We start from the raw sequence: 26249 nt of genomic DNA on the forward strand, positions 1-26249 counted from the left end.
TCCGTCAATGTCAATTTGATTGTTGAATGTGTAACAAATAATCAGAATAATCGCAATTTCAAATAATTTTGTACTTTTCATTTGTGACCCATGTTTCTTATGAGAAACTCATATATTTTAGACAAAATGAACATGCCTCCACATGTCTTTGACCTTTGACCTTGCCTCCTCAACAATTTGAATTTCTTCTGTCGAAAATTGAATGATTTTGAATATGTCAAGACTATCACAGTTTATCGAAGTAACTTATTTCTGGATTAACATCAAGAGATAAACTTAGCTTCGACTATAAAGTTTTCCTGTCGAAAACAAATATTAAAAATACAGGTTAACAATATGATTTAATTTAAAACCTATACATGCTTTGTCAAAAACACTTTCTTAAGATCCTGTGATTTTTTTAAATGTTTAAGTGGATTTTACAAAGTTGCTTATGTCAATTTTTTTTATTGAGATACATTTTTTTTTAAAACACAACTTTTTTTTCTTTTTCTTTAATGATCTTATTTTGTAAAGATTCTTTATTTGTTTGATTGAGAATCTTTTATGAGTTTAAGAAGTTTTTCATTCATGCTTATTAGTTCTTCTTTTTTATAAAAAAAAAAAAAAAAAAAAAAAATCTTCATGAGAATCTTTATTTATTAATTCAGATTCTTTATAAAAAAGATTATCAAATAGATGTTCAGTTTTAATATAAGAAGAACATGGTTTAAGGATTACCTCTTTATTGTATGGATTTGTCATTAGACATAGGTCTACTTGTTCTTCTTCATATGTTTGTTCTTCTCGGTCATCCCAAGTAACCATCATGAATTTTTGTTCAAATTAGATGTGCTTGATATTTTTTTGTATAATGGACATTCAGATTTTTTTTCTTTTTTAAAGAAGACATTCTGATTTGTAGTGTCCAACTTTTTAGCATCCATAACGCATGATTTGACTTTTGTCAACTTCTGATTTTGAGTATTCTTTTCTTGTCGAAAAAGATATTTTGTTTTGATCTCGTCTTTGTACCAATCTTTATAATTTTCTGGTAAGAAATACAATTCGCTCTTGATCATATTCTTGTTGTTGATTATCAAGATTCATTTCTTCTTCCGGTTTTAGTGACTCTTGATTTGTTTAGAAAGAAATCATTTTATTTTTGTTTGAATATTTATCCTCTTTCAGTAGAACTTCATGTGCTTTTAGAGAATCAATCAAATCTTCTAATATGACTTCAAGATTTTGAAAGACATCTTAGCATTTTCCTCACTCTTTCATGATTGGTGAAATTTTTCTCAAGAGAGCGCATTTCATTCATAATGATAGTGAACCTACCTTACATTTCATCTATGGTTTCAGTTTCTTTTATTTCAAATAGTTCAAATTTGTGTACTCCTATGTTGATTTTTGTTTCTTTCACATGACTAGTGCCTTCATGATAAGTTTTTAAGGTATCCCAAATTTTTATGACGGTTTTGCATTCTAGGTATGAACTTATCGCCCAACGAAGGGCGCCGATGTTCACCTATGTAAACACAACTTACAACTGGTGAGCTGTTCAGAGGAGCTACCGGTGGAGCTCCAATAACGCTCTAAAACTTAACTTTAAATAGACTGCTCAAAATATCAATTCGAGTTTGTAAATGCTTCACAAGTGTCCCTTTTTTATAGTCCTCTATTTGTTAACCTAATGGCCCTCTCGTTGGTCACTCAAGCCCATTAAGTTGTGATCTAGAGCCTTTCATTGGTTGTTCGGTTCGATTACGATAGTGTGTGAACTTGTTTTAAACTCGTTCGTACAAGGCGCGTGAGTTGAGACACGCTTTTAGAGACGTTGGTTATTCGTACATGACATGTAAAATCAGGATATATGTAACTTATGTCACTGCAATATGCAATAGGTTGTGATACACACGAATAGAACCACAACAAGTTTATCTACATATCCTAATTTGGGGCGAGCTTGACTTGGTTGGTGTCACTTGAACAGTCAAGCTAGTGTTGAGTGAGGGCGAGCTCAGCTGGCATGACTTAAAGAGTCAAATCAGTGTTGAGTGAGAACAAGCTTAGCTGACATGACTTGAACAGTCAAACCAGTGTTGAGTTGGATCTCGCTAGCTAATCAGGTCAAGATATTAAAAGCCAAATATTATATCTATAACAGTCAAGTTTTTTTTTTTTTTTGCTACAATACCAATCCAATTAATTTATAAGTTTTCACTTAGCAAAATTATATCTTCATAATCTATTTTTCCATAAACTACATTGACAAGCTTATACATATTACAAAAAAGCTCATTTATTTATATAAATTGTTTTGAATAAGCTCAAAATAAGCCTTATCCAAACAGACCAAAGATATCTTTTTAGGCTTTAATATGTTTTTCGTCCCTGCAAATAGGGGTCATTTAAAAAATGGTCCCTATAATCGTTAATCCTAAAAATCTACCCTTTCAAAAGTTAATCAATTAAAATTTCGTCCCTTAACCCACTTGATGACTGCCACATCACCAGATTAGCCTCATCTCAGACCACTTTGAAAAGACCAATATACCCCTCCTTCATTTCATTTCCCCTGACTTCTATCATTTTCTCTTTCAAAACGGTAATGGCTTCTTTTACCAGATCCAATTGTGTTGCTTTCCGTTCCGCCACTTTCGCCGTTGTCGGTAATCTGGATGTTGATTGTCATGCTGGTTTCAATTTTCCTTCTTTCTTTGATTTTTCTGAGTTGAAAGTGAGAAGGTGATGAATAATCATGATTAGATGATGAAGGAGGAAGGAGGTTATGGAGAGGTTGGTGGTGGTGTCGTGATGCAGAGAAGAGAAGAGGAGTGAAGGTTTTGAGAAGATGACATCATGGGTATTTTTGTCCTTTCCCATGCTATTTTGCTAATTTGATGACGTGTCAGTCATTAAGTGGGTTAAGGGACGAAATTTTAAATGATTAAACTTTGCAAGGGTAATTTGCCAAGATTAACGATTACAGGGACCAATTTTTAAATGACCCCTAATTGCAGGGACGAAACATATATCAAAGCCATTTTTCTATTTGGAATTTTACCTACCAACTTGAGAATTTTTGCAGTTATGGACCGAAAATTTGTTGATGTGGCAAATTTACACAATTTGTCACAATAACAAATCTCGGACATCAATATATTATCCAACGAATCTATCTACAACACGGATCTCAACAACTTCAATCAGTGTGAGATCTTGACTATTCACTTTGGATCGAACGATATAAAACGGAAATAGATCATCTCCTGCGCTTTCCGTGCTGCTCTCGATCCTGCTCCTAATCCAAGGGTGAGGAGTTTCAAAAGAAAAACTAAAAAATAAAAAAGCAGCCTTAAAGGAAGATCAAGGGTTGATATTGCAGCATAATTGGAAGCATGAGAGGATCCAGATCCATATAAAACAATGAGAAATGATATTTATACAACCATCTTTTGACAAATTTTGCGACAACTTACTCTCTAATACTCACATTATGTTTTTACTTTCTCTCTCTATTGTTTTGATTTTCTTCTCAATACCCACTATTCTTTATAAATTTATGGTTGTTCCAAAAGTTGTCGCTTAATGATTATTCAAATAACAGATCTCTAAAACAATTAACACATCTATGGAGTAACCGAGTTTTATCCAAACCAAATCCTTGTACATAAATCCAAACTCGAAGGAATGCTGATCTAGTTTCGCAAAGCTTCTTCATCGATATGTAAACGAGTATTCGTTCCTGTCCGATGCTAGACAGCTGTGTCGGTGTTTAGCCGTGACCGACGGGATGTGAATATTGGATTTTCACAAAGCATCTCTTTCTCTGCCACGCATCCAAAGTAAGTTTGTACTTTCTACTTTTTTTTCTTCATATAAAATTTCCTCGGAATCTATGCCCTATGGTGAAAGTACGTAAATTATTTACACGCACATGATCCTTTTTTTTTTCACTCAACGGCTAGTTTTTTTTTCTTCTTTCTTCCGTGCTCTGCCCCATACGTACGGTGTGTATGTAACCTTTTCAGGCTCACCAACCTACTTTTCCACTCCTTCTTGGAAACTCACCCAATGCTCCTTGTACTTTGCCAGTAGTGTTCGCTAATCTTCAACAAATCCATAATTTACAGAGTAAAATATGTCTAGTACTTTCATAGTAATTGATGATAAAAAGAATAATTAGCATTCGTTATTAATTATACATTTATATAAGTTTACATATTAAACTAATTCTTTTAAAAATAAATGCAATTGGTTAGATCAATAAATAATGAGACAAATTGGTATCATTAATGATAGAACCCCACAATTTTTTATATCTATTCTTTTTCATTTCCTCTTTTCCTAATTATTTACAATTTTTATTTTTAGACAAGTAAAAAGAGTCAATTATTCCCCCAAAATATAGTCGTTGCACTTGCATTGTTCAACTCATTAATGATAAATTTTCCCACTTTATCAAACCACAAAGTCTCATTCCATCTTCTCATACACGACGCAACCCACCCATTTCCAGGATCCATCCATCTCCTACTTTATCTTTTATCTTCCCCAAAAAATAAACAACTTTCTCATTTCACTCTTTTCTCTTCTCTCATCAGCAACATTGAAAATAGAAAGTAGAAACAGAGTATCAAACACACATGACATGACCACATAGCACACCTTCTGAAAGAGTGTAAAGAAAAACATAGCAAAAACTAAAATGGCTTTCTTTTTCTTCCTTCTCTTCTCCATTCTACTCAACAGCATTTCAAGTAAGTAAAAAAAAAAACACTTCTTAGTTTCTTCATTCTCATCTCTATCTCTGCTCGTAACTGCAGAGACTAATATTTACCATATTGATTTTATGGATTAACTTATTTTTTCTTATTAATGTTCACTTCACAGATAGCTCAGGCTTCTCATCACAACCAGGAATCTGCTACGGTCAACTAGGAAACAATCTACCAAAACCCTCAAAATCACTCTCCTTAATCAAATCCTTAAACGCCAAACGCATCAAAATCTATGACACAAACCCACAAATCCTAACAACCTTAAAAAACACAAACATCCAAGTCTCAATCATGCTCCCAAACGAACTCATCACAAACATCTCATCAAACCAAACCCTCTCCGACCAATGGATCAAATCCAACATTCTACCTTATTACCCACAAACCCTAATCCGTTACCTCCTTGTAGGCAACGAAATCATCTCATCCACACCAAACTCCACGTGGCTTCACCTCGTCCCTGCGATGCGTAGAATCAAACACTCTTTGAAAAAATTCAGAGTCAAAAGAATCAAAGTTGGTACTTCTTCTGCTATGGATGTTCTAGAAACTTCTTTTCCACCTTCAAACGCTGCGTTTCGTAAAGATATAGCGGTTCAAGTTATTAAACCGATGCTTAGGTTTTTAAACCGGACTAAATCTTTTTTCTTTTTGGATGTTTATCCGTTTTTTCCTTGGAGCTCCGACCCGGTTAATGTTAATTTGGATTATGCTTTGTTTAGAGAGAGTAATGTTACGGTTAAGGATCCGGGTTCGGGTTTGGTTTATACGAATTTGTTTGATCAGATGGTGGATGCGGTTTATTTTGCAATGGAGAAACTTGGGTTTCCGGATATTCGGATATTTATCGCGGAAACGGGTTGGCCTAATGGTGGTGATGTTGATCAAATCGGTGCTAATGTTTTTAATGCTGCTACTTATAATAGAAATTTTGTTAAAAAAGTTATGAAAAAACCGATTGTTGGGACACCAGCTCGACCGGGTTTGATTCTTCCGAGTTTTTTATTTGCTTTGTTTAATGAGAATATTAAACCGGGTCCGGGTACGGAGCGGCATTTTGGGCTATTGTATCCGAACGGGTCTAGGGTTTATGACATTGATCTTTCGGGGAAGACACCGGAGGTGGAGTTTCCAGCACTTCCTCCGCCGGAGAATAATGAGCCGTATAAAGGGAAGATTTGGTGTGTGGCGGTGCGTGGGAGCAATGTGACAGCGTTAGGGGAAGCGTTGACGTATGCTTGCTCGCAGGGGAACCGGACTTGTGATCCGGTTCAACCCGGGAAAAAGTGTTTTAAACCGGATTCGGTTTTTTGGCATGCTAGCTATGCGTTTAGTTCTTACTGGGCTCAGTTTAAGAAGATTGGAGGAACTTGTTACTTCAACGGGCTTGCTACTCAAACTGCAAAGGATCCAAGTAAGTACATTTTTAATTTTAATACTAACGATTGCAAGATTTTGTTATCAAATGTTTTTTAAACTAAATATATTACCATTAAATTGAAGTACTTAAGCACATGATCCAGTTGAATTATACTTAACTACTTTAATTTGATAAATGAAAAATGTAATCTTTGTTTGTAGGTTATGGATCTTGCAAGTTTCCAAGTGTGACACTTTGAACGTGAAGGAGGAGATGTCTTCATCCTCCAGTTTGAATCATTCATTAATTGACATTTCTATAACAGGGAATTTTAATTTGGAATACTTTTATTGTAGTTTGATGTTGCTTTCATTTCATCAATGTGAGGTTCATCCTCTAGTAACATTCAACCCACAAAGGAGGAATGAATGATTATGAATACTCGCATAGCAATGGTAGCCAATATTTGACATCATGATACTGGAATAAAGTCATGTAGTACAATGTTTTTATCATTTTTATTTATTGCAACACTTGGATTCCTTTGGATTGGCTAGCACAATAAACGGTAATTTTTATGTAAAGTTTTAATTGTTTATCCTAGCTAGCCAAACATGACAGTGTTTTCCGTATGTATGCAAAATTGAATGTCTCAAAACTTTCATATATGCCAAATTGTTTAATGCCATTGTTTGTTTTTCTTGAAAAGGAAGTGAGAAATTTTTCAAGTCCCAGCACAAGCTCCAATTTATGCACACTTTTGAAAGTTGTACACTTTTTGGTTTTTATAAATATATCGCTGTAATTTTCAGAAAACAGACTATGGCCAAGAAAAAACTGTACTAGTCATGGACGTGGTATATTCACAAGAACTAAAAAAAAAAAAGTTGTCTACATTGGTTAAAAATTATAAAAACATATCGACTAAAATCACACATTATTCTATGAACAATAGAAAATGGCTGAGATATCAAATGTGAAAAGTTGTGTAGGATTCAGATATCACACTAGAAAATGACCTTTCTTGTGTAGAGGTAGACCATCAAGGACCATGAGACAAGTTTTTGGTCGGGTTTCTATACCATGTGGTAATGTTTCCTTGAGAATTGAGATATGTTTGACTGCCACATGACAAACCACTGCTTATTGGTGGTCCACGAATTTCGAATATATTAATTGTAATTTATTTTAGAGAGTTATATGGATTTTTGTTTGAATGGAAGAGAGAGTTTTGAGTTATATGGATGATTTTTTTTATGAGAGAAACAAGTTTAATGCATTTCATTAATAATCAAGAATTCAATACATGATGGGATGTTATAATGAATACGGAAACTAGCTTCCGACAAAGCCGTCTTAGCTAAGCTATGTGCAACTCTATTTGCTTATCTCCTAATAAACTTCACATCATAGTTCATAAGATCGGTGCCTAACAGGTGTATACATTTACTTACCAAATAGAGCATGATTTGCCTGCTGAACCCAGTAAATGAAAAAGAGTATTTCCTACAGGTAATAGCTGAGTTCCATCTCATGGCATTGCAAATATCCAAAGCTAAATAGTAAGTATATACACAATACATACACTTATACACCTAGAGTATAGAACAGTTACCAGTGAACTGCAGAAAATTGAAAAGGTTCGTGGGTAATTGCTCAACTATATCAATATCATATCCCCGTTAGTAAATAGAACCACCCTGCAATTACCTTAAAATCTAAGGGGTATGCTGTCAAGATACTTGGATTCCATGTTGCCATGGTCACTATTATATACCAATTTTGTGGAAAGTAAAAAGCTCAGAAAATGGTGCTTGTTCCCCCGGTTAGCGCTTTTCAAGTAAGGTTCTACTCCTACCTACTATGAAGGTTCCTTGCTGGTTCAAATATTATAAGCAAGCATGGCTGCGCCAATATAAGATGGAAAAAAGTCCAGAAAACACTAATTTTCTTCTATAAAGTACAACATATGCATGTAAACCAATATAATATCAGAAGCATGAATACTACTTTTATTCCATTGGGAAAAATAAAGGATAATGTTTCATAGCAACTTCTAAACAATATCAGAAGCATGGATACTACTTTTATTCCATTGGGAAAATGAGCACACCTTGAAACACAACACTAGCAAAATTTGCGGTATCTTTGGCTAATAATAATGAAATTTTCTTAAATTTCAGCTAACTTCTAAACTCTTTGATACTAGATGAAAAATTTCTCTAAGTAACACAATACATCACTTCATTCCATAACGACAACTGCACCTAGAGCTTTCAATTTCTCTATTATCTGATCTCCTTCTTCCTTTGAAACACCTTTCTTAATAATAGAAGGTGTTTTTTCCACTAAATCCTTTGCCTCCTTCAAACCTAAATCAGTAAAACCTCGAACTTCCTTGATGACTTTAATTTTGGAAGCTGCTTCATAGGACGTCAGTTTCAATTCAAATACAGTTTTTTCTGGCTTTTGCTCCTCCTTGGCTTCTATTGATGCTTTTGCTGCCATTCCAGCCAAATTTACAGATCCTGGTTTCATAAATCCCACATTGGGCATCTCCTTTATCCCCATTTTTTTCATCAGAGTGAGACCCAATTCTGCACCTTCAGCTAGAGTTAGAGATGCCACTTCATCTACAAGCTTGAAAACTCTTTCCGATGGAGGCCCACGATGATCAGTAGGATCAAATGTTGCAGGATCAAAATCAGTTGGGAGACTTCGTTGATCAATTTCAACTTCTTCTACATCTTCCTCCTCCTCTTCCCTTGCAGCTTGACCTAGGTTTCTTGTAAATACATTTAATGTTCTAGCATTAAGCCCTAGAGTGCTAGCAGTAAGAGGTTGTCTATACAACAAACTATTGGGTAAACAATGCCTTATTCTTAAAAGCAAGCTCATTATTAGCTTGTACGGTTTCTACCTCTCTCTCTGAGGATGGCAAATCAGCTCTATATGACACACATTGCAGTTTCCGAACTCCTACTCCGATACATAAATATCCTGAAAGCAGAATGAAAAAATAATTTTTTTGATTAAAACATTATTCTTATCCAAAACTTATTGAAATACTGCGTATCTTATAAAGATCAAATTGTGCAAGTGTCCTGAAAAATTGCATTGCACAGCTTGGAGTAAATTAATAAAAAATTTAAAAAAAGATAGAACCAATGCCACACATATTCTCAGGTTATGGATGGTTTCATAATAGTGTACAATGCTTGAAGCCTAAACGATTTAGAAACCACTCAATGTCAATAAGGGCCGGTTTCAATTGACTCAATTGAGCTTATCTACTACAAACACTTGTTTATATTGTTTTCAGCCTATTTCAATAACCTCTAGACAGCTTATGAAAACAGCATATAACATATATGAAGAAAAAAAATCGACTTCATTTCTATCTCTTGCTATAAAAATAACTTATAGATAAGCACTTACATGATAAGTGTTAATGCTATAAACTAAGTTGTTTATCCAAACAACGCCTAAACGGAGGCCTACTGCAAAAGGCTCCCACTAGGTGGAGTTCGGGGAGGGTAGATGTATGCACTACGGAGTCTTTACTCCCACAGGCAGAGAGGCTGTTTCCTCAAATCCAATAGTGTAACAAAATATGGAAATATAAGAATGACGAGCTGATGGGAAAACACACGAAGCTCAACAAACTCGTTAATACAACTTCCAAATAGGCGTGGGCGTGGCAACGGGGCAAGTCAACAGTGTATTTTGCCTTCCTCCTTCCCGACCCAAAGTCACTAACTACTGAAACTAACAGCAATCCTATCCACATCTCCACTAGAAGTGGAATCACAGAATTCAGGGGTCGGGGGAAAACTGCCCCACTCTCACTCCGGGCTTCTCACTATTTTTTGTTCAATTCCTAGACACCTTGTTCAGCTCATATGTTATAAGAGACAGAGACCAAATAATATAACAAGCATATACTAACTTAATCAATAGACATTGAACCTAATCAATCAAGAAACATAAAATCAAATCATGGTACAAGTACAAACACGTAAACTCTTACAAAAATAAGAACAAAACAAATTTCATTGCATATAAAAATGAGACTAACCATATTTATTCCATGGAAATATCATTGTGTAAAAACAGAATACTTAAAGTTTAACAATCAAAGAGTACCAATTGAATAAATTCATGGAGCTAGGTATGAATGATTCATCAAATTACAGCAAAATAATAATTAACTTGAACAAGGACATTGAAAAATTCTGGAAACGAAGCACAAGACAATGAAAATTACGTGAATCAGAGCGTACAGAGAGAAAGAGATTACGGAACAAGAGAAAACCTGAAGAAAAATAAGTTAGTTGGTGAGGAAGATACAGTTCGGCGGCGAGCTGAGACGGGGAGATGTGGCGGCGGGCGGTGGGGAAGATTTCGAAAATGAAACACTACATCAGACAATGGAGATCGAAAAGGAGTGTAACTGAAAACCTAAAGTTTTATTTTTTTTGAACAAATTCGATTAATTGATTTTTGAATTTTTTAAAAACAGAATAAGCTTATTAAAAACAAATTAATTAATAATTAATTTTTGTGTTTTTAAAGAGTTTATTTTGTATACATTTTTTTTAAGAAGCAAAATTGGAATTTTAACAACCAAACCTCTTTATTTGCCTTGTACAAGGTGTGCTAGAGAGAAGCAAACAGAAAAATCAACTTAGAGAAAGACTTGTTTGGGCACAAACATTTAGACATATCAGTTTCATTTAGAAAACTAAACTAAACGAATAATGCCTTTCTTGTGTTTAGAAAAATGGTTTAATTGCACTTTTCCCCCCTATAGTTTGTCAATTGTGCGATTTTGCACCCCATAGTTTTAAACGAGCGATTTTGCCCCCTATAGTTTTCCCCCTTTCTGATTTTATGGTCCCCATGACATTTAGTGCTGATATGTCTGTTTTTTATCAATTAATGTGTGTCACGTGTGTAATTTCATTTTTTTAAAAATAAAAAAATGGTATTTTTCAGATTTTGAGAGAAGGAGGCACATGATATTTCTTCTTAAAATCTGAAAAATCACGTGCTCCTTCTCTCAAAATCTGAAAAATACGATTTTTTTTATTTTTTAAAAAATGGAATTACACACGTGGCACACATTAATTGATAAAAAATCAGCACTAAATGTCATGGGGACCATAAAATCAGAAAGGGGGAAAACTATAGGGGGCAAAATCGCTCTTTTAAAACTATGAGGTGCAAAATCGCACAATTGGCAAACTATAGGGGGAAAAGTACAATTAAGCCTAGAAAAATCTTTGAAAAAACCAAACCGAACTAAATGATCTGAAATATCAAACGGCGTAATCGAGACAAAATCTAACCAATCGTACACAACAAACTAAATTTGATGCAAAAACCACGACGAATACCCAAATATCACCAACCTCGTCAAGACTACTAAAACCAACTATATAGTCACCTTTAGAACATATGATGAGGCCACAAGTGCCAACAATCGATATGTTAGCAAAACAACTACCGTTTGTAATGACTTTAACGTAGCTCAAAACAAGACGCTTTCAACAATTAAAATTCATAATTTGAGAATAAGGTAGTATTTTTATTTTTTGATAATAGAGAAGAAGGTAATATATGTATTAGAGTTAGATTTATATTATTTTATTACCAAAAACATTGATCATGCAAAAAATAAAAAAGATGTGTTTAGAATGTGCACATCAATCTCAAATCGTAACAACATTTTTTTTTTATGTTGAGAGAATCTTATATCGTAGCAGTATTTTCATCAATACACGGAACTTATTTGAATTGATTTATTTGACCTTATCTATTGATTTAAGTTTTATGGGATTGTTTGGCAGAACTTAAAAATAACTAATGACATTTTTTATAAGTTTTTTTCAACTTATTTTCATAAGTTCTCTGAAATAACTTATGAAAAAACTTATAGCATATACATAACAACTTAATTTTACATTATCTTTTGCTATCTTAATAACTTATGTAAACTTATAAATAAACACTTATCATGATAAGCGTTTGTGCTATAAGCTGCAAATAAGTTGTTTATCCAAACACAACCATGGTCCAATCTAAAGAAGATTTTGTGTTTATCGATCACACAACAAATTTCTTTCCTTCTTTAAAAAAAACAACAACCAATTCCTTAAAATTTCTTCAAAAAAAAAACCAATCCCTTAAAATTCGAAACTTTATAAAACAACCTATACCTTGTTTTCCAAGCAAATCTCACTTTATGTAACAAACCTCTCACACCAAATAAAAAGAATCTCAAAGTGTTTCTTCTTTTTTATTATGATCCTCCACAATTAAACACAACCTAATTCAATGGAAATTGTCTTGCACCAGCAAAACCACGTTAAAACCCTAGCCATGCTCCCATCATCATCACTCTCTTCTTCACCAAAACCCCACTTGAGAATTTTCACCACAAAGCATAATATGAATGTGAGTACTAGTGTCCTTTTGCAGCATAGACCAAATATTATCAAGATGAAAGTGAATTCAGATAGTGATTATAACAGCGGCAACAAGTTCAGAAGACTTAACGTGCCTCTTACGCTAAAGTCTAGGGTTGGGAAGTTTCTGAGCGGTGTGATGCAGGACGTGATGCGGGAGCAGGACAAGCCTCAAAAGTTCTACCGTGCTATCACGGAGGAGTTGAAGCTCTTGAAGGATTGTAGAGATTCTGCTCTTAAACAAATGCTTAAGATCGATTCCTGTCTGGAAGACATGTTTCAAAGGTTAGTTTGTCACCGATTTCAAATACTCTTTTGTTTGTTATGTTTATTTTGTTAAAATAATATGTTTTTCATAGATTAGATTCTTGTTATGTGTTTAATTATTATTTGTTAAGGGTGAACTGATTGTGATCTATGTAGCACCGACACATTAATTGAATAAATTTATTGACGTGTTCAATGGGTTTATGTTTAACAACACGCCAACACAGTGTCGTGTCGGTCACAAAAGTGACCTTTCGTTGCGATACGAAAATGAGTTCATATATTAGTGGAAAAAAAAAATCAACAAACACACACCAGTCATAGTTTATGAAGCATGGACACATGCACATACACGGGTACCAAACGTGACACTGACACCGACTACCCTGATAATAATTTGACAAAATCAAATAATTCAACATAATTAAATGTGTCGATGTCGGACTTCGATGCGTGTTCGAGACCGAGCCAATGAGTGTTAATGCTTCATAGGTCATAGTCCAATCCAATAATAACAAAAACAATCACAGGGAAAAAATACCAATAAAATAATTAAATAAGTTAATTATGATATGAACTAAGCCCATAAATACTCAACAATATTTTATGTTTGATTAATTCAAATTTCATATGCAAGTCCAATAGGATTGAAAATCCAACAAATTTTACTTTGTATTGAAGCTACTCATATTTGGTCATATTTGAGTAAGCTAAGATTGTGCTCAATTTTCTTCTAACTGTTATAGGCCAACAATAGTAAATTTATCAGAAGGTAAACAAACTTTAATTTGATCTTCAGAAGGCTTGACATGTTCTGTTTCATTGGTATTTTCTCTTTGGTCAAACCTTGTATGTCAAGTAATAGAAAGCTTTACTAATTCATAGAAAATGCATCATACTATACATACTTGCACATATATACAAATTCATATCGACTATTCTGAATATCAGGAGGATTGCAGAATTAGAAGAGAAAAAATGTAAACTTGCTATACAAGATATAATGTATCTTCTCATTATATTCAAGTTTTACGCGTTTGATGTATCTTTGGTTCCAAAGATTTCAAAATGCTTACGCAATGGAAAGCTTGAGTTGCCTGATATGGAAAGAAAGCTAAAGTATATTCAAAGCTGGGAACTTTGGGACACCATAAGGGAAATTCTAAATTTGATAACTTTTGCAGCTGATAGTTTCGGAATGAAGCTCATCACCAAAGATTTGTTTGCTAAAATGTATGTTGCCAGCATATTATATGGCTACTTTTTAAAATCGGTTTCGTCAAGATATGAACTAGAAAAACGCCAATTTTTGTCTGACCATGATCTTAATACTGGACATGGATCGAAAAACGTGTTCCTTGGTAAGCAAGAAATTGAAAATGGAACTTTGAAAGATTATGTAAAGGGCTTTAAGCGACCTAGATTAGTGTTGGATGGTTGTAAATTGAGATATAAAGAAGCTTTGCAACTGATAGAGAGTCATACTCAAGCCCTTTTTGAGCATAATAAGGAATGTGGTTTGAATGAGTTTGATGATGATGATGAAGAAGATGATAGGTTTATTGAAGCTTCATTTTCTAGTATAAAGAGACTACTATGGGAAGGTCTTGCTTTTGGATCTTTTCTGTGGATGGCAGAAGATTTCATTGATGGAATATATAAGCTTGAAGAACGTGAAGCCAAGTGAAGGAAACATGTTGGAAAATAGACTCGAACAATTCCTCCTGCATAGTATATTCCTATGAGTCGTATCATTTCATCTTTTTATTTTTTTGAGGAGTCATTTCTTCTTTTATTCGTTCATTTATATACCTTTTGATAAAATATTATATTTATGTACCAACGAGTATTTGGATGGGATGGTATTTGAACGGGGGTTTGAATCTTGCATTCGGCGTGCAACAACGTTAAAACTCTTAGATAGATCGTTCATAAGATTTGAGAGATTAGTTTTTACAGTTGAGATGTCGGGAAATACTTGGATGCCATAGTTTTTTTGTGTCATTGGTGACATAGGTTCATTTTAGATGAAAGAGAATGATTAAAATAAATTATTTAGATGAGAGAGAATGAGTTGTTAAGAGAGAGATAGACACAAAGTTACCATGGCACCAATGGCACCAAAGAACTATGACACCCAAGTGCTACCCTGAGATGTCACACTGCTGCATCCATAATATTGGACTCAAACTCAGTCTGTCTCTGGTTAAGCTGAAAGAAATCTCTTTTGCATTTGTTTTATGGAAGCTTATGTACATTTGATTAAAATCAATTAATTATCATTTTTATAACAAATAGCTATTTGTGACTTTGTCTTTTAGGCAAATATTATTTTATTGTTTATAAGTATCATATTAATTTTTTGGGTTAAATATGTTTTTGGTCTCTATAAATATACCAACTTTTCGTTTTAGTCCCTCTAAAATTTTCCTTCAACTTTTAGTCCATATAAAATTTTCCATCTTCATTTTTGTCCCTCTTTTAAAGTAAACTCATATGTAGAATTTATATTTTTGAATAAAATTTTGCAGAAAAATTCATCATATTATAATAAATTCTCCCAAAAATATTTAAATTTTTTTAACAAAACATGAATTTAATATGAACTTTTATATTTTTTATTGTTAAAAATTCATATTAACTTTATCTTTTGTTAAAAAATTCTAATTTTTTGTTGAAAAGATTTTTACAATATTCTACACATTTCTGCATAATTTCATTAAAAAAAAAAAATACTAAAATTAACTTAAAAATAGGGACCAAAAGTAGTGATTAAAAATTTTATACGGACTAAAAGTTGAAGGAAAATTTTAGAGGACTAAAATGAAAAGATAGTATATTTATAGGGACTAAAAACATATTTAACCCTAATTTTTTTATTTCTTTCAAAAAAGGTATCATATGAATTTTTTACGTTGACCAGAAAAAAGTATTAAATTAATTTTTTGCATTTTGTCATAAAAAATATTCAATATATTAATTATTATGAGTTATAAAAAATTAAAAATAAATTCCCTAAAAAAAATCAAAATAAATTCAATTTTATTTCGTAGCTTGAAGTGATTGCAAAGATCCAGATAAAGATGAAGGATTTAGGTGTGGAGAAGAGACGTTCTGGGTATAGCTGGACTGAAATCAACAAGGAAATTCAATTTTATTTCGTACCTTCAAACAGTTTTGATGCTTTCCTCAAACTTTCTCCTCAATCTGGCGAGGAAAGTTTTTTCCTGTGGGACCCAGCAAAAAGTAATCCGTCCTTCCACTTTCTGAGATAACCAAACTATGGAAGGGATCTTGGTTTGTGAACTTTCTTTCCTACCACAATCAATCCTTAAACTTTCTTTTGAACCAAACACACCCTTAATGAGATCTATATTACTTTTGATTGACTCATCTTTGTAAATGTGGAAGTGAAGTTACCTATGAAATTCTAGGCTGAATTTCTAAACTCATTTTTTTAACAACAAATTTATTTTTTAAAAAATTTATTAAAAAAAACACAAAATAGATTTTGAATTTTTTACAATATCAATAAAATAATCTCTAAATAAAATAACTTTTATTTTAAAGGATCTCTTAATCCAACTAGTTTGCATGTAAATTAAAAATATATTTAATAGAAACAGTATATTAATGTTGATATTTTGAAAATAATCACGAGTTTTCAAAATTTTATTATATTAACTTTCTCATATCGTTACATGAAATATTTCTTCTATGATTTTTTTTTTAAAGGAATTTCTTCCATAGTTATAAGCATATAAAATTCACAACGCAGTGCAAATAATTAACAATGTTTTGCATAAATAATTAAAAAAAATTAATACAAACACAACATTAATGTTGATAGGTTGAAAACAATTATGAGTTTTCAAAATTTTATCATATCAATTTTTCTACATCGATACATGAAATTCCGTTTCTGTACATGTATAAGCAAATCTCCAAAAAATGCGGTGCAAATATTTAACAATATTTTTATATAAAATGAATTTTCAAATTACTACATTAATGTCGATATTTGAAAATGGTCATGAATTTTCAAAATTTTATCAGTATATGTATATGCTACACAGAGTATCAGTGGTATCATGCATGTATCTGCTGCTAGGCTTATTGCCCATTTTATTATAGATATAATTAGAAAGACATGTATTTGCTACAGAGACTATTAGTAATGATGTCAATTGTTTTTGTCTTAGTTGTTGGTTATTATTTTTAGGCAATTTTGGAATTTATTTTTGAATTAGTGCTGTGATTAATTTTGTTTTTTATTGACCTAGGTTTTTTTTAACAAAAGAGCTCTAGGAAAAGAAAATGTGATGACAAGAAAAAAAAATGTTGACATGAATATGTTGAAGACCATGTTAACAAAAGTTAGGAAAGACAAAAGACAATTCTCAAATGAAGAAGTTGGAACAGCCATGGTTGACATTCTTGGGAAGAATGTAAATGATCTTCCTGATACTACTCTTATGGCCATCCTAGCAAAGTTGGAAAACCAACCAAAGTGGACAAAATTTGTTAAGAGTTTGATGGGATTTAATTCAGAAGGACATATTGTAACACCCCGTTTTCCCGACTTAAAAATTTCATTTAATTAATCAGAGTAATCATCAAATAACGGAATGCTACACTTCTAAAAATCATAAAACAGATAATTAACAAATTATCTTTCAACATAATTAATTCAAATACTTCGCAGCGGATTAAGTTCATCATCATAAATAAGTTTTGGCACGCAGGCCTCATCAAAACGCATTATAAGTTCAGTAAATCAACATCAAAACATAGCATGTACGTAAAGGAAAGAGAAATAGCCACTAAAGACCCTCTCCCGTTACGTATCAGAGCCCTAAGACACTTGAGCCACCACTCCTACTAAACTTTAATACCTGCAAGTTACCCATACGAAGGGCAACATTTTCAAGCAGAAGGGGTGAGATTCACAATCAATAATAATAATATATAATTCATCAAATACACCTAACAACTTAAACTCCATCAATTAGTAATAATAATTCTTTTAACGACTCCTAAACCATATCATGTACTCATCATATCAACAGTCATAACTCGATATCATAAACAATCATCACAACAGCATCATTTAACTTCATAATCAACATCTTAATCATAATCATATAACATCATACTCATAATTCGTATACAACATGACAACTTTATAATCAATGACATAAACAACGTAACAACATCATATTCATAGTTCATATACACATAACAACATCATTAATTCGTATTAACATTCTCCACTAAGCACCTTATTAACAACTCATGAATAGGGGACAACTTAGCAACTATACGTAACATCATCATTTCATAATAATAATTATTCATCAAACATTCCATTAGCAATTCATGAATAAAAGACAACTTATCAACTTAACATAACCATCATCAAGTACATTTAACAACTCATAGATAACATCACATAATCATCATCACAACATTCATAATCATCATCATGTAACAATTAACAACTCATAGATAACATCACATAATCATCATCACAACATTCATAATCATCATCATGTAACATCATAACAACCTCATATTCAACACCATAAACAGTCATCATAACATCGTAATCAATATCATAAACATCTTCTCATAATATTATAAACGACACAACATAATCATCACATCATAACAATATAAACAACTACATATATTTTACAATAATGTTCTTACTTCTTTAACTTTAGTAACAGTTACTAATTCAACCAACAACGACGATAACTACAATTATCCAATATATGTATATATTTCATAATCAACAATATCATCAATAATAGATATCTAACTCATCAATTAAATCTAACACCCTGTCATAATAATAATTTATCAATATATAAGTATATCATCATTAACAACATCAACAACAAATGGTAATTAAAACCAACAACAACGACTCATGCGACAACCCGACTTCACCGCTAAGACTCATGCAGGACATGACAACTCTACTAAGACTCCTCAACAAATGCAACTATGCATGTGGTACCATATCAGAGCCGAAGCCCTCATCGTTATAGAATGGTTAAAACATTCTTTTATCAGGAACATGAGTCCTCATCATAACATCGTTTTGAACAACATAGTGTTCCATCGTTTTTGAACGACAAAGCGTTCCAGGACCGAAGTCCTCATCATAACATCATTTTTATGCTTATGCAACTGACTTCACTTGTGTATATCTACATACAACTCAACGACAAATGCATATGTACTTATATGACTTATGACTCCACTTGTGTATATCTACATACAACTCAACAACAGCAACGACAACAACAAATGTACATAATTAATTATGACATACTCCACCTCTTAGTCAACTATGACATAACGACTCTTAATAGCAAGATCCATCGACACATTCACAACAACATATATATTCACCCACCATATCATAATACATCAATTCAGTAAGCAATCATGTTCTTGGTAAACAATGCAGTCACATATAATCAATAATAAACGGAAACATGGCAGCACTCAAACATTCTTAAGATATAACAATATCAAATGGTAATCAACATCAACTTAAACATCTTATATAATCCACATAACGAATATATTTCACATTAACCAACATTACCCAACATTACCCAACATTAGGTTAAATACTCTTAAACACCTTAATTGAATTCATAATACTTCTAGTTTCGAGGTTTGGAATTATTCCCTAAGTTTTGGATTAACTTAGAAACGGTTATGCTGAATTTTCATAAGATTTTCCTAAGACCTACTTGGAGTATTTTCATCATAACTTCTAAACCAAAAATCATTTTAAAGTCAAACAAAAGCCATTGGAAAGCTAACAAAATTATCTACAACTTTCATGTTTACACCAAAGGCCAATTCAAAATAGAAACGTGTGAAAAAGACACAAGAACGCGAAATAAGAAATGCTGTCAAAAGGCACTTCGCTTAAGCGAACGAGGTTTCGCTTAAGCGAACTACTTATAGTAGCTGTTCGCTTACATCTCGCTTCCGGCTCGCTTAAGCGAACAGTCATCGTTTGTGCATAATTTTTCACGGGTTTAACCCATTTTTCACCCCAAAACTCCCAATTTTGATCTCCCAATGCCCGAACATGTTTCCAAAGATTGTTTATAGGTTCATTATACAATTAGGCATCTAAAGGAACATAAAACATGCATCAACAACAACAATTACAGATCATTCCACCATCATACACAAATTCATCAATTCATCCAATCACTCATAATTTTCAATCAATTTATGATCACAGCAGCAACAAAGATTAAGTTTTCATTCTGAACATTATATTACAAGAGAATTAACATGATCATTACCCATTTCCCTTCAGAATCATCATCAAACCCTAACCCTCAATTTATCTTCCAAAACTATGCAATTAGGTCAATTTTCAGAAATTATAGATTATGATTATCGAGAGAAAGTCTCACCCTTACCTTAGTTTTAGAAGAAACGCACAACGGCCGGATTCTCTGACTATACTTGTTCTTCTCTCCCCCTTATTATTGGTTTTCTCTCCCAAAACTTGTTTCACGTAAAACTGCTTCTGACCTTTTCTTTTCCTAACTCCCAAAACTATAACTTCCCCTTTTTCATTAAACTCCCTTAATTTTTATTAAATCCTAATTAACTCCCACACTCTAAAATAATTCTATTTCTCCACTTATTCTATTAAATAATGAAAATAACCATTTAATAAAATACACCACACCACAAAATCAACATAAATCATTTAAAATCATATAAAAGACTTTAAATCAACTAAAAATAATTAAATAACAATTAGGGCGTTACACATATGGCTAAGGAATTATCTTGCTTATGAAATTTATTTCAAACTTTGAAGACTTCCGAATGGAAATTCAAGGGCAATCACATGACACCTCATTGTGTCATCTATCTAATTGATAGGATTGCTCCATGAGGAGATTGCAAACTACACAAATTTGGGTGATACAACTGTGTTGAAAACTGGCTTACAATTAATAACTATGTTTCTACACCAATTCTATGAAAAATACACTCTGAGCACTAAGGCTGAGGATTTAAGACATAAATGGGTAGTGGGTGTAACACCATATTTTATTATTTGAATATTTTATTGAGTTTAGAGTCTATTTTTATGACTTATGTGATTTATATGATTATTGTGATGTGTTGTTGATTTATTAAGTGGTTTATTTTATTATTTAATAGAATATGATTTGAAAATAAAATAAGATTAAGCTGTGGGGGCTGTTTTGGAAATTAGATGAGTGATATTTTGTTATGATATATGTTGGTATTTATTAGTATAATATATTTGTTATTTGGTGTAGAAATATACATGTTATCTGATGTAGAAATATATTATGTTATTTGGTGTGGAAATATTATGTTATTCGGTGTAGAAATATATATGTTATTTGGTGTAGAAATATATATGTTATAAAAATATTTTATATTATATATATATATATATATATATATATATATATATATATATATATTAGAATATAATATTGAGACTTGGAGGACAGATTTGGAAATAAGAGAAAATAAGTAGGTTAAGGATTTATATAAAAAGAGGAGAGTTAGAATTAGAAAATAAGGATTATGTGAAACCTGTTTTTGGAGAAAAAAGGAGAAAACCAAGAGAAGAGAAAAGTTAGAGGAGAAAAAGCGCTAGAGTCCTTCGTCGATCAATCTAAGGTAAGGGTGAGACTAGCTTTCTCTAATAATGGGTTGTATAATTCTGAAAAAAGGGGTTTAACCTTGTAGTTGGTAGTTTTGATGTTATAGAAATTAGGGTTAGATTTCATTCATAATCTTTTGTATAATCTCTTTTTCTTCTACCCATAAGTGCCTATTTGTATAAAGTGATTATTGTGGATTTAATTGGTGAAATTTGTGTTTATGTTTTGATGCAATGTTTGGGTATGTAAATTTGATGTTAATTAAATTATTGATGATGAATTTATATGCTCAAGTTATGTATATATGTATACTTGTATTTTTGCTCAAAATTGGTGAAGTATGATGTTGTTTTTTTTTGATGATTTTCTAAAATAATGTTGAGTCAATTTTTATATGGTTTTGAGTCTCTTTTGATGTATCTAAATGTTTAGACAAACTTTGGGATTAAATTTGGGCATAGGGAAGTTAAAATTGGGATTTTGGGGTGAAAAATAAGTTTTTCCCGAGTTGCTGTTTGACAACACGTCCTGTTTCATGTTCTTGCGTCTTTTTAACACGTTTCTGTTTTGAATTGGCCTTTGGTGTAAACATGAAAGTTGTAGATAATTGAGTTAGCTTTCCAGTGGATTTGGTTTGACGTGAAAATAATTTTTGGTTCTTGAGATATGATAAAAATACTCCAAGGATGTCTTAGTGAAATTTTATGAAAATTCCGCATAACTATTTCTAGGTCAATCCAAAACTTGTGGATTGTCTCCAAACCTCAAAACTAGAAGTAACAGGAGTTTAATTAAGGGGTTTAAGAGTATTTAACCTATGTTGTGATGGATCTAACTTGGTTTGACGTGAATATCTTTGTTGGATGATTTAATTATTATATGAATGTATATGAATATGAAGATATATGAGGTTGATTTCTTATATGAATGTACTTGTTGATAACTATGATGTTATTAATGATTAATGTTGTTGGTTAATGTGGAATACATATATTTATGTGGAAAAGGTATGATATAGAAAATAATGTTGTTATACAATTCAAGTTGTTATTATTAATGATGCTATGTTGTGAAGTTGTTGTATGTTGTTGTCTCTGCTGTATTGATTATTAAATCATTAAGTTGCATATGTTAGTCAAAATTGTCAAGTTATAAGTTGTTGTTCCAAGATATTGGAGTGATATAAATTGTTGATGTTGTTTAAGTTGTAAGACGTTGAGTCCATGCATACTCATTTAAGTTGAGGGCTTGATGCCTTGTAATGTATATTTATACATATTATGTTGAGGGCTTGATGCCCTGTGAGCCTATTTACGGTCAATACGTTGGGGGTTTGATGCCCTGGATTGGTACCACATGCATGATTAAGAAGTTGAAGTTGCATATGTTGAGTTTAATTTTAGAAGTCGCAATGTCGTTGTTGTTAAGTTGTCATTTGTCAATGAGTTGTTAATAGAGAACTAAGTGAAGTATTAATATTTATTAATCGTTGTTGTTTATGTCGTTATGAGATGATGTTTATGATGTGTTGTATATGTTGTTCTAAGATGATGTTTATGATGTGATGATTTATGTCGATTATGAAATGATGTTTATGATGTGTTGTCTATGTTGTTAAAGATGATGATTATGATGTGATGATTTATGATGTTATATGATGATGATTATGATTCGATTATTATGTGTTATATGATGATGTATATAATGCGATGAATATGAAGTTAATAATGATTAGAAGTTGATTGAGTTATTAATGAAGCATTATGAGAAGAGTTAATGTTATTAATTGATGAAGTTTAAGCTGTTAAATGCATTTGATGAATTATATGTTTATTATTATTGAATGTGAAATCTCACCCCTTCTGCTTGGAAATGTTGTTCTTCGTATGGGTAACTTGCAGGTAATCAAGTTTAGCTGTGAAGTGAGTCGATTCTCTCACGTGTGTCTTAGGTGCTCTGATACGTAACGGGATGAGAATTTTGTTGTTGCTTTATATTCCTTACGTATTATTTTATGAACTTTCATGAACATGTTGTTGAAATAACTTTAAAAGATTTTATGTTGAGGCCTTGGTGCCAAAGATGTTTAATTGTTGAATAAATTCCGCTGCGATGTAATAAATGATATGTTGTTGAATTTGAAGGATAAATAGTTATTTTATTCTGTTTATGATTTTATGAAAAGAAGCGTGACATTCCATTTATGTTGAAATACTCTGATTTATATGTAAAATTTTCAAGTTGGGAAAACGGGGTGTTATAGTGGGAGGAACAAGATCAGATCCTTCAATGGATGTTGAGAATAGTAAAAAAGATCTGGTATTGTGGTTGACCGTTGCTACTTGTCTTCTGAACTTGAACACTGAATTTGAACACAGTTTTTTTTTTTTTTTTTTTTTTCTTCTGGAGATGTTGCTGAATAATGAAGAAATACAAGTGCAGTTACCTCCAGAGTTTCTTGGCACTCTCATGGGGGGTTTTCTGAGAAGATAAGCATCAAAATGAAGATTAAGGTGATTGCAAATGCACTAGCTCTGATCCATAATTAATCCTCTAGTCATTGTGGAGCTGAATAGCAACCCCAATGAAAAGAAGACAACTCCAACTTCTTCTATTTTCCTTGAAATGAAGTGTTGCAAAACAGAGAGCTTTGTTTCCTACAACTATTTGCTGCTGATGAGAATCTTGAAGAAGACATTGAAGGAACTTCTTCAAAGAAGTAGAAAATAACTTAAGGCGATTCATGATGTGCTTATTCTAATCCAGAATCCTTTAATTAAGAGTAACCTTTAGAAAAGAAGACAACTCCAACTTCTTCTATTTTTTCTTAACAACATAAGACAAAAGCTATATAATATGAATGTTGATACTTAGTGTATATGAATGTCTATGTGTTCTTTAACTTCTATGTTATAGTATGTATGCAACATAAAAGTATAGCTGTTCTTTAGTATCGATGTTATGGTGTGTATGTAACCGAAATGTATAATGTACACACACAGATATATATATATATATATATATATATATATATATATATATAAGAATTTGTGTTGTTAAAATGATTTAGAAAAAAATAGTGATAATGTCATATCAACATAAATAATGGAATGTAGATGAAAATATATAAATATTTAGAGGAACTCTAATTTTGTTTATAATAATATATGTTAATAGTTAGAGAGTAACAATATGAGGTACCTGTTTATTTACAAAATTGTGTTTTATTTAACATACGAGTTCAAAAAGAAGAAAGAAAAATACAAAAGAATAGATGAATAAAAATGAATGAACAAATAAATATTTAATATTGATGGCGTTCCTTCTTTAATTTCAAAGTGGTAATTGATTCAATTTATAATTTGTTTTAAAATAATAGAATGTTACAAATTTTATATGACTATATATATAAAAATCAATTATTTGATAGAATATAGATATACAATACATAAATATAATAACGGTTTAAACATACAATCACTTTGTATTTTTAATATATATAATATTAATTCTCATATGGGATGCATGACACAAAGAGTTATATTTAATACACGAAGAATGATATAGATGTGTACTCTTTGAAATAAATATTTGCGATTTGGTTATGTAGTTGGTGGTGCTGTTTGTGATTCAAATACATTACTCTGAGAATCATATTCAACTCATGAGAATGAGAAAAAAAAATCAAATGTGTATGATATAACTAATATTCAAAACTAATTTTTTAGTTTAAACTAAATGCTATATTACTTTTGTTTTTATCTTTTCTATAATTAACAAAACATGCATTCACAAGGGTTTGGTAGGTTTCTAAAATGATATTCACTTCATTAAATAATTCAAGCAAGTTATGAATTAATTCAAAACAACATTAAATGTTGTAATGACTATTGTCTAGTTTCTTATTAGGATTTAAGTTGTTTATTTTTTAGGTCATTCCATACTAAATAAAAATAATAAATTTAGATTTTTATCGAGACTGTTCTTTGTTTAGTTTTGAGAAAAAAGTTGGTGGTGTTATTTTGTGATGTTTGCCGTGGTGTTTCTTAAATTTATTTTTGTGTTATGTATTTAAGGATAATTCTTTATTTTGAATGGTTGTATATGTAGTTCTACCAGTGCTATTATACATTAATCATTAATGAATTTACCTTCTCTTTTTTTATTAAATTTTCATCTTTACTTTAGACCTTCAATTTTTTGTTAAAGTTTTTTCACAATAATTCTAGTTATACACTTCATACAATTAAACACATATATTTAAAAGGACTAATTTGAGAATTCTGTTAAAAATCAAAAGTGGTATTTGACCTAATGGTAACTTGAGAATTCGTCAAAGACCAAAAATGATATTTGGCCCAATGAATAATATTAAAGTTTAGAGTTCGCAAACGACATACAATTAAACACACATAATTTGATAACCTCCTAGTGAAAGTAATATAAAACTTGCTAATTCAAACATCTTATTATACTTTATACACGCTTATTACCATATTCCTTCTCATTCTTTGCTCTATTTGATTTTTTTTTATCTACTCCATTTTTTTGTGTTCCAAAGACAACGTAATGGCGTCCACTTCCCCACAATATATTGTTTGAGATATCATCTTGGTTAGTTCAAGTGAGAAATATTTTTCAATAAAATAAGCTCAAAATTAGGGATGAGAATAGGTCAGGTCGG

The 26249-nt window shown here is 31.7% G+C and overlaps 3 protein-coding genes across 3 annotated transcripts; 2 read left to right on the forward strand and 1 right to left on the reverse strand.

The window, feature by feature from the left end:
- Positions 1–4403: 4403 nt before the first annotated feature.
- Positions 4404–6707, forward strand: LOC25498198 (probable glucan endo-1,3-beta-glucosidase A6). Its single transcript, XM_013593078.3, has 3 exons — positions 4404–4745; positions 4879–6180; positions 6348–6707. Exons 1-3 carry the CDS (start codon positions 4694–4696, stop codon positions 6383–6385), a joined length of 1392 nt encoding a protein of 463 aa, XP_013448532.1. The 5' UTR covers positions 4404–4693; the 3' UTR covers positions 6386–6707.
- Positions 6708–8114: 1407 nt separating this feature from the next.
- Positions 8115–10606, reverse strand: LOC25498199 (50S ribosomal protein L7/L12). Its single transcript, XM_013593080.3, has 2 exons — positions 10442–10606; positions 8115–9126 (listed from the first exon to the last, which is right to left on the reverse strand). Exon 2 carries the CDS (start codon positions 9022–9024, stop codon positions 8371–8373), a length of 654 nt encoding a protein of 217 aa, XP_013448534.1. The 5' UTR covers positions 9025–9126; positions 10442–10606; the 3' UTR covers positions 8115–8370.
- Positions 10607–12630: 2024 nt separating this feature from the next.
- LOC25498200 (UV-B-induced protein At3g17800, chloroplastic) lies at positions 12631–14550 on the forward strand. The gene is made up of 2 exons (XM_013593081.3): positions 12631–12881; positions 13815–14550. Exons 1-2 carry the CDS (start codon positions 12631–12633, stop codon positions 14548–14550), a joined length of 987 nt encoding a protein of 328 aa, XP_013448535.3.
- The last annotated feature ends 11699 nt before the right edge of the window (positions 14551–26249 follow it).

This window comes from Medicago truncatula, chromosome 7 (assembly GCF_003473485.1).
Source record: "Medicago truncatula cultivar Jemalong A17 chromosome 7, MtrunA17r5.0-ANR, whole genome shotgun sequence".
Classification (NCBI taxonomy): domain Eukaryota; kingdom Viridiplantae; phylum Streptophyta; class Magnoliopsida; order Fabales; family Fabaceae; genus Medicago; species Medicago truncatula.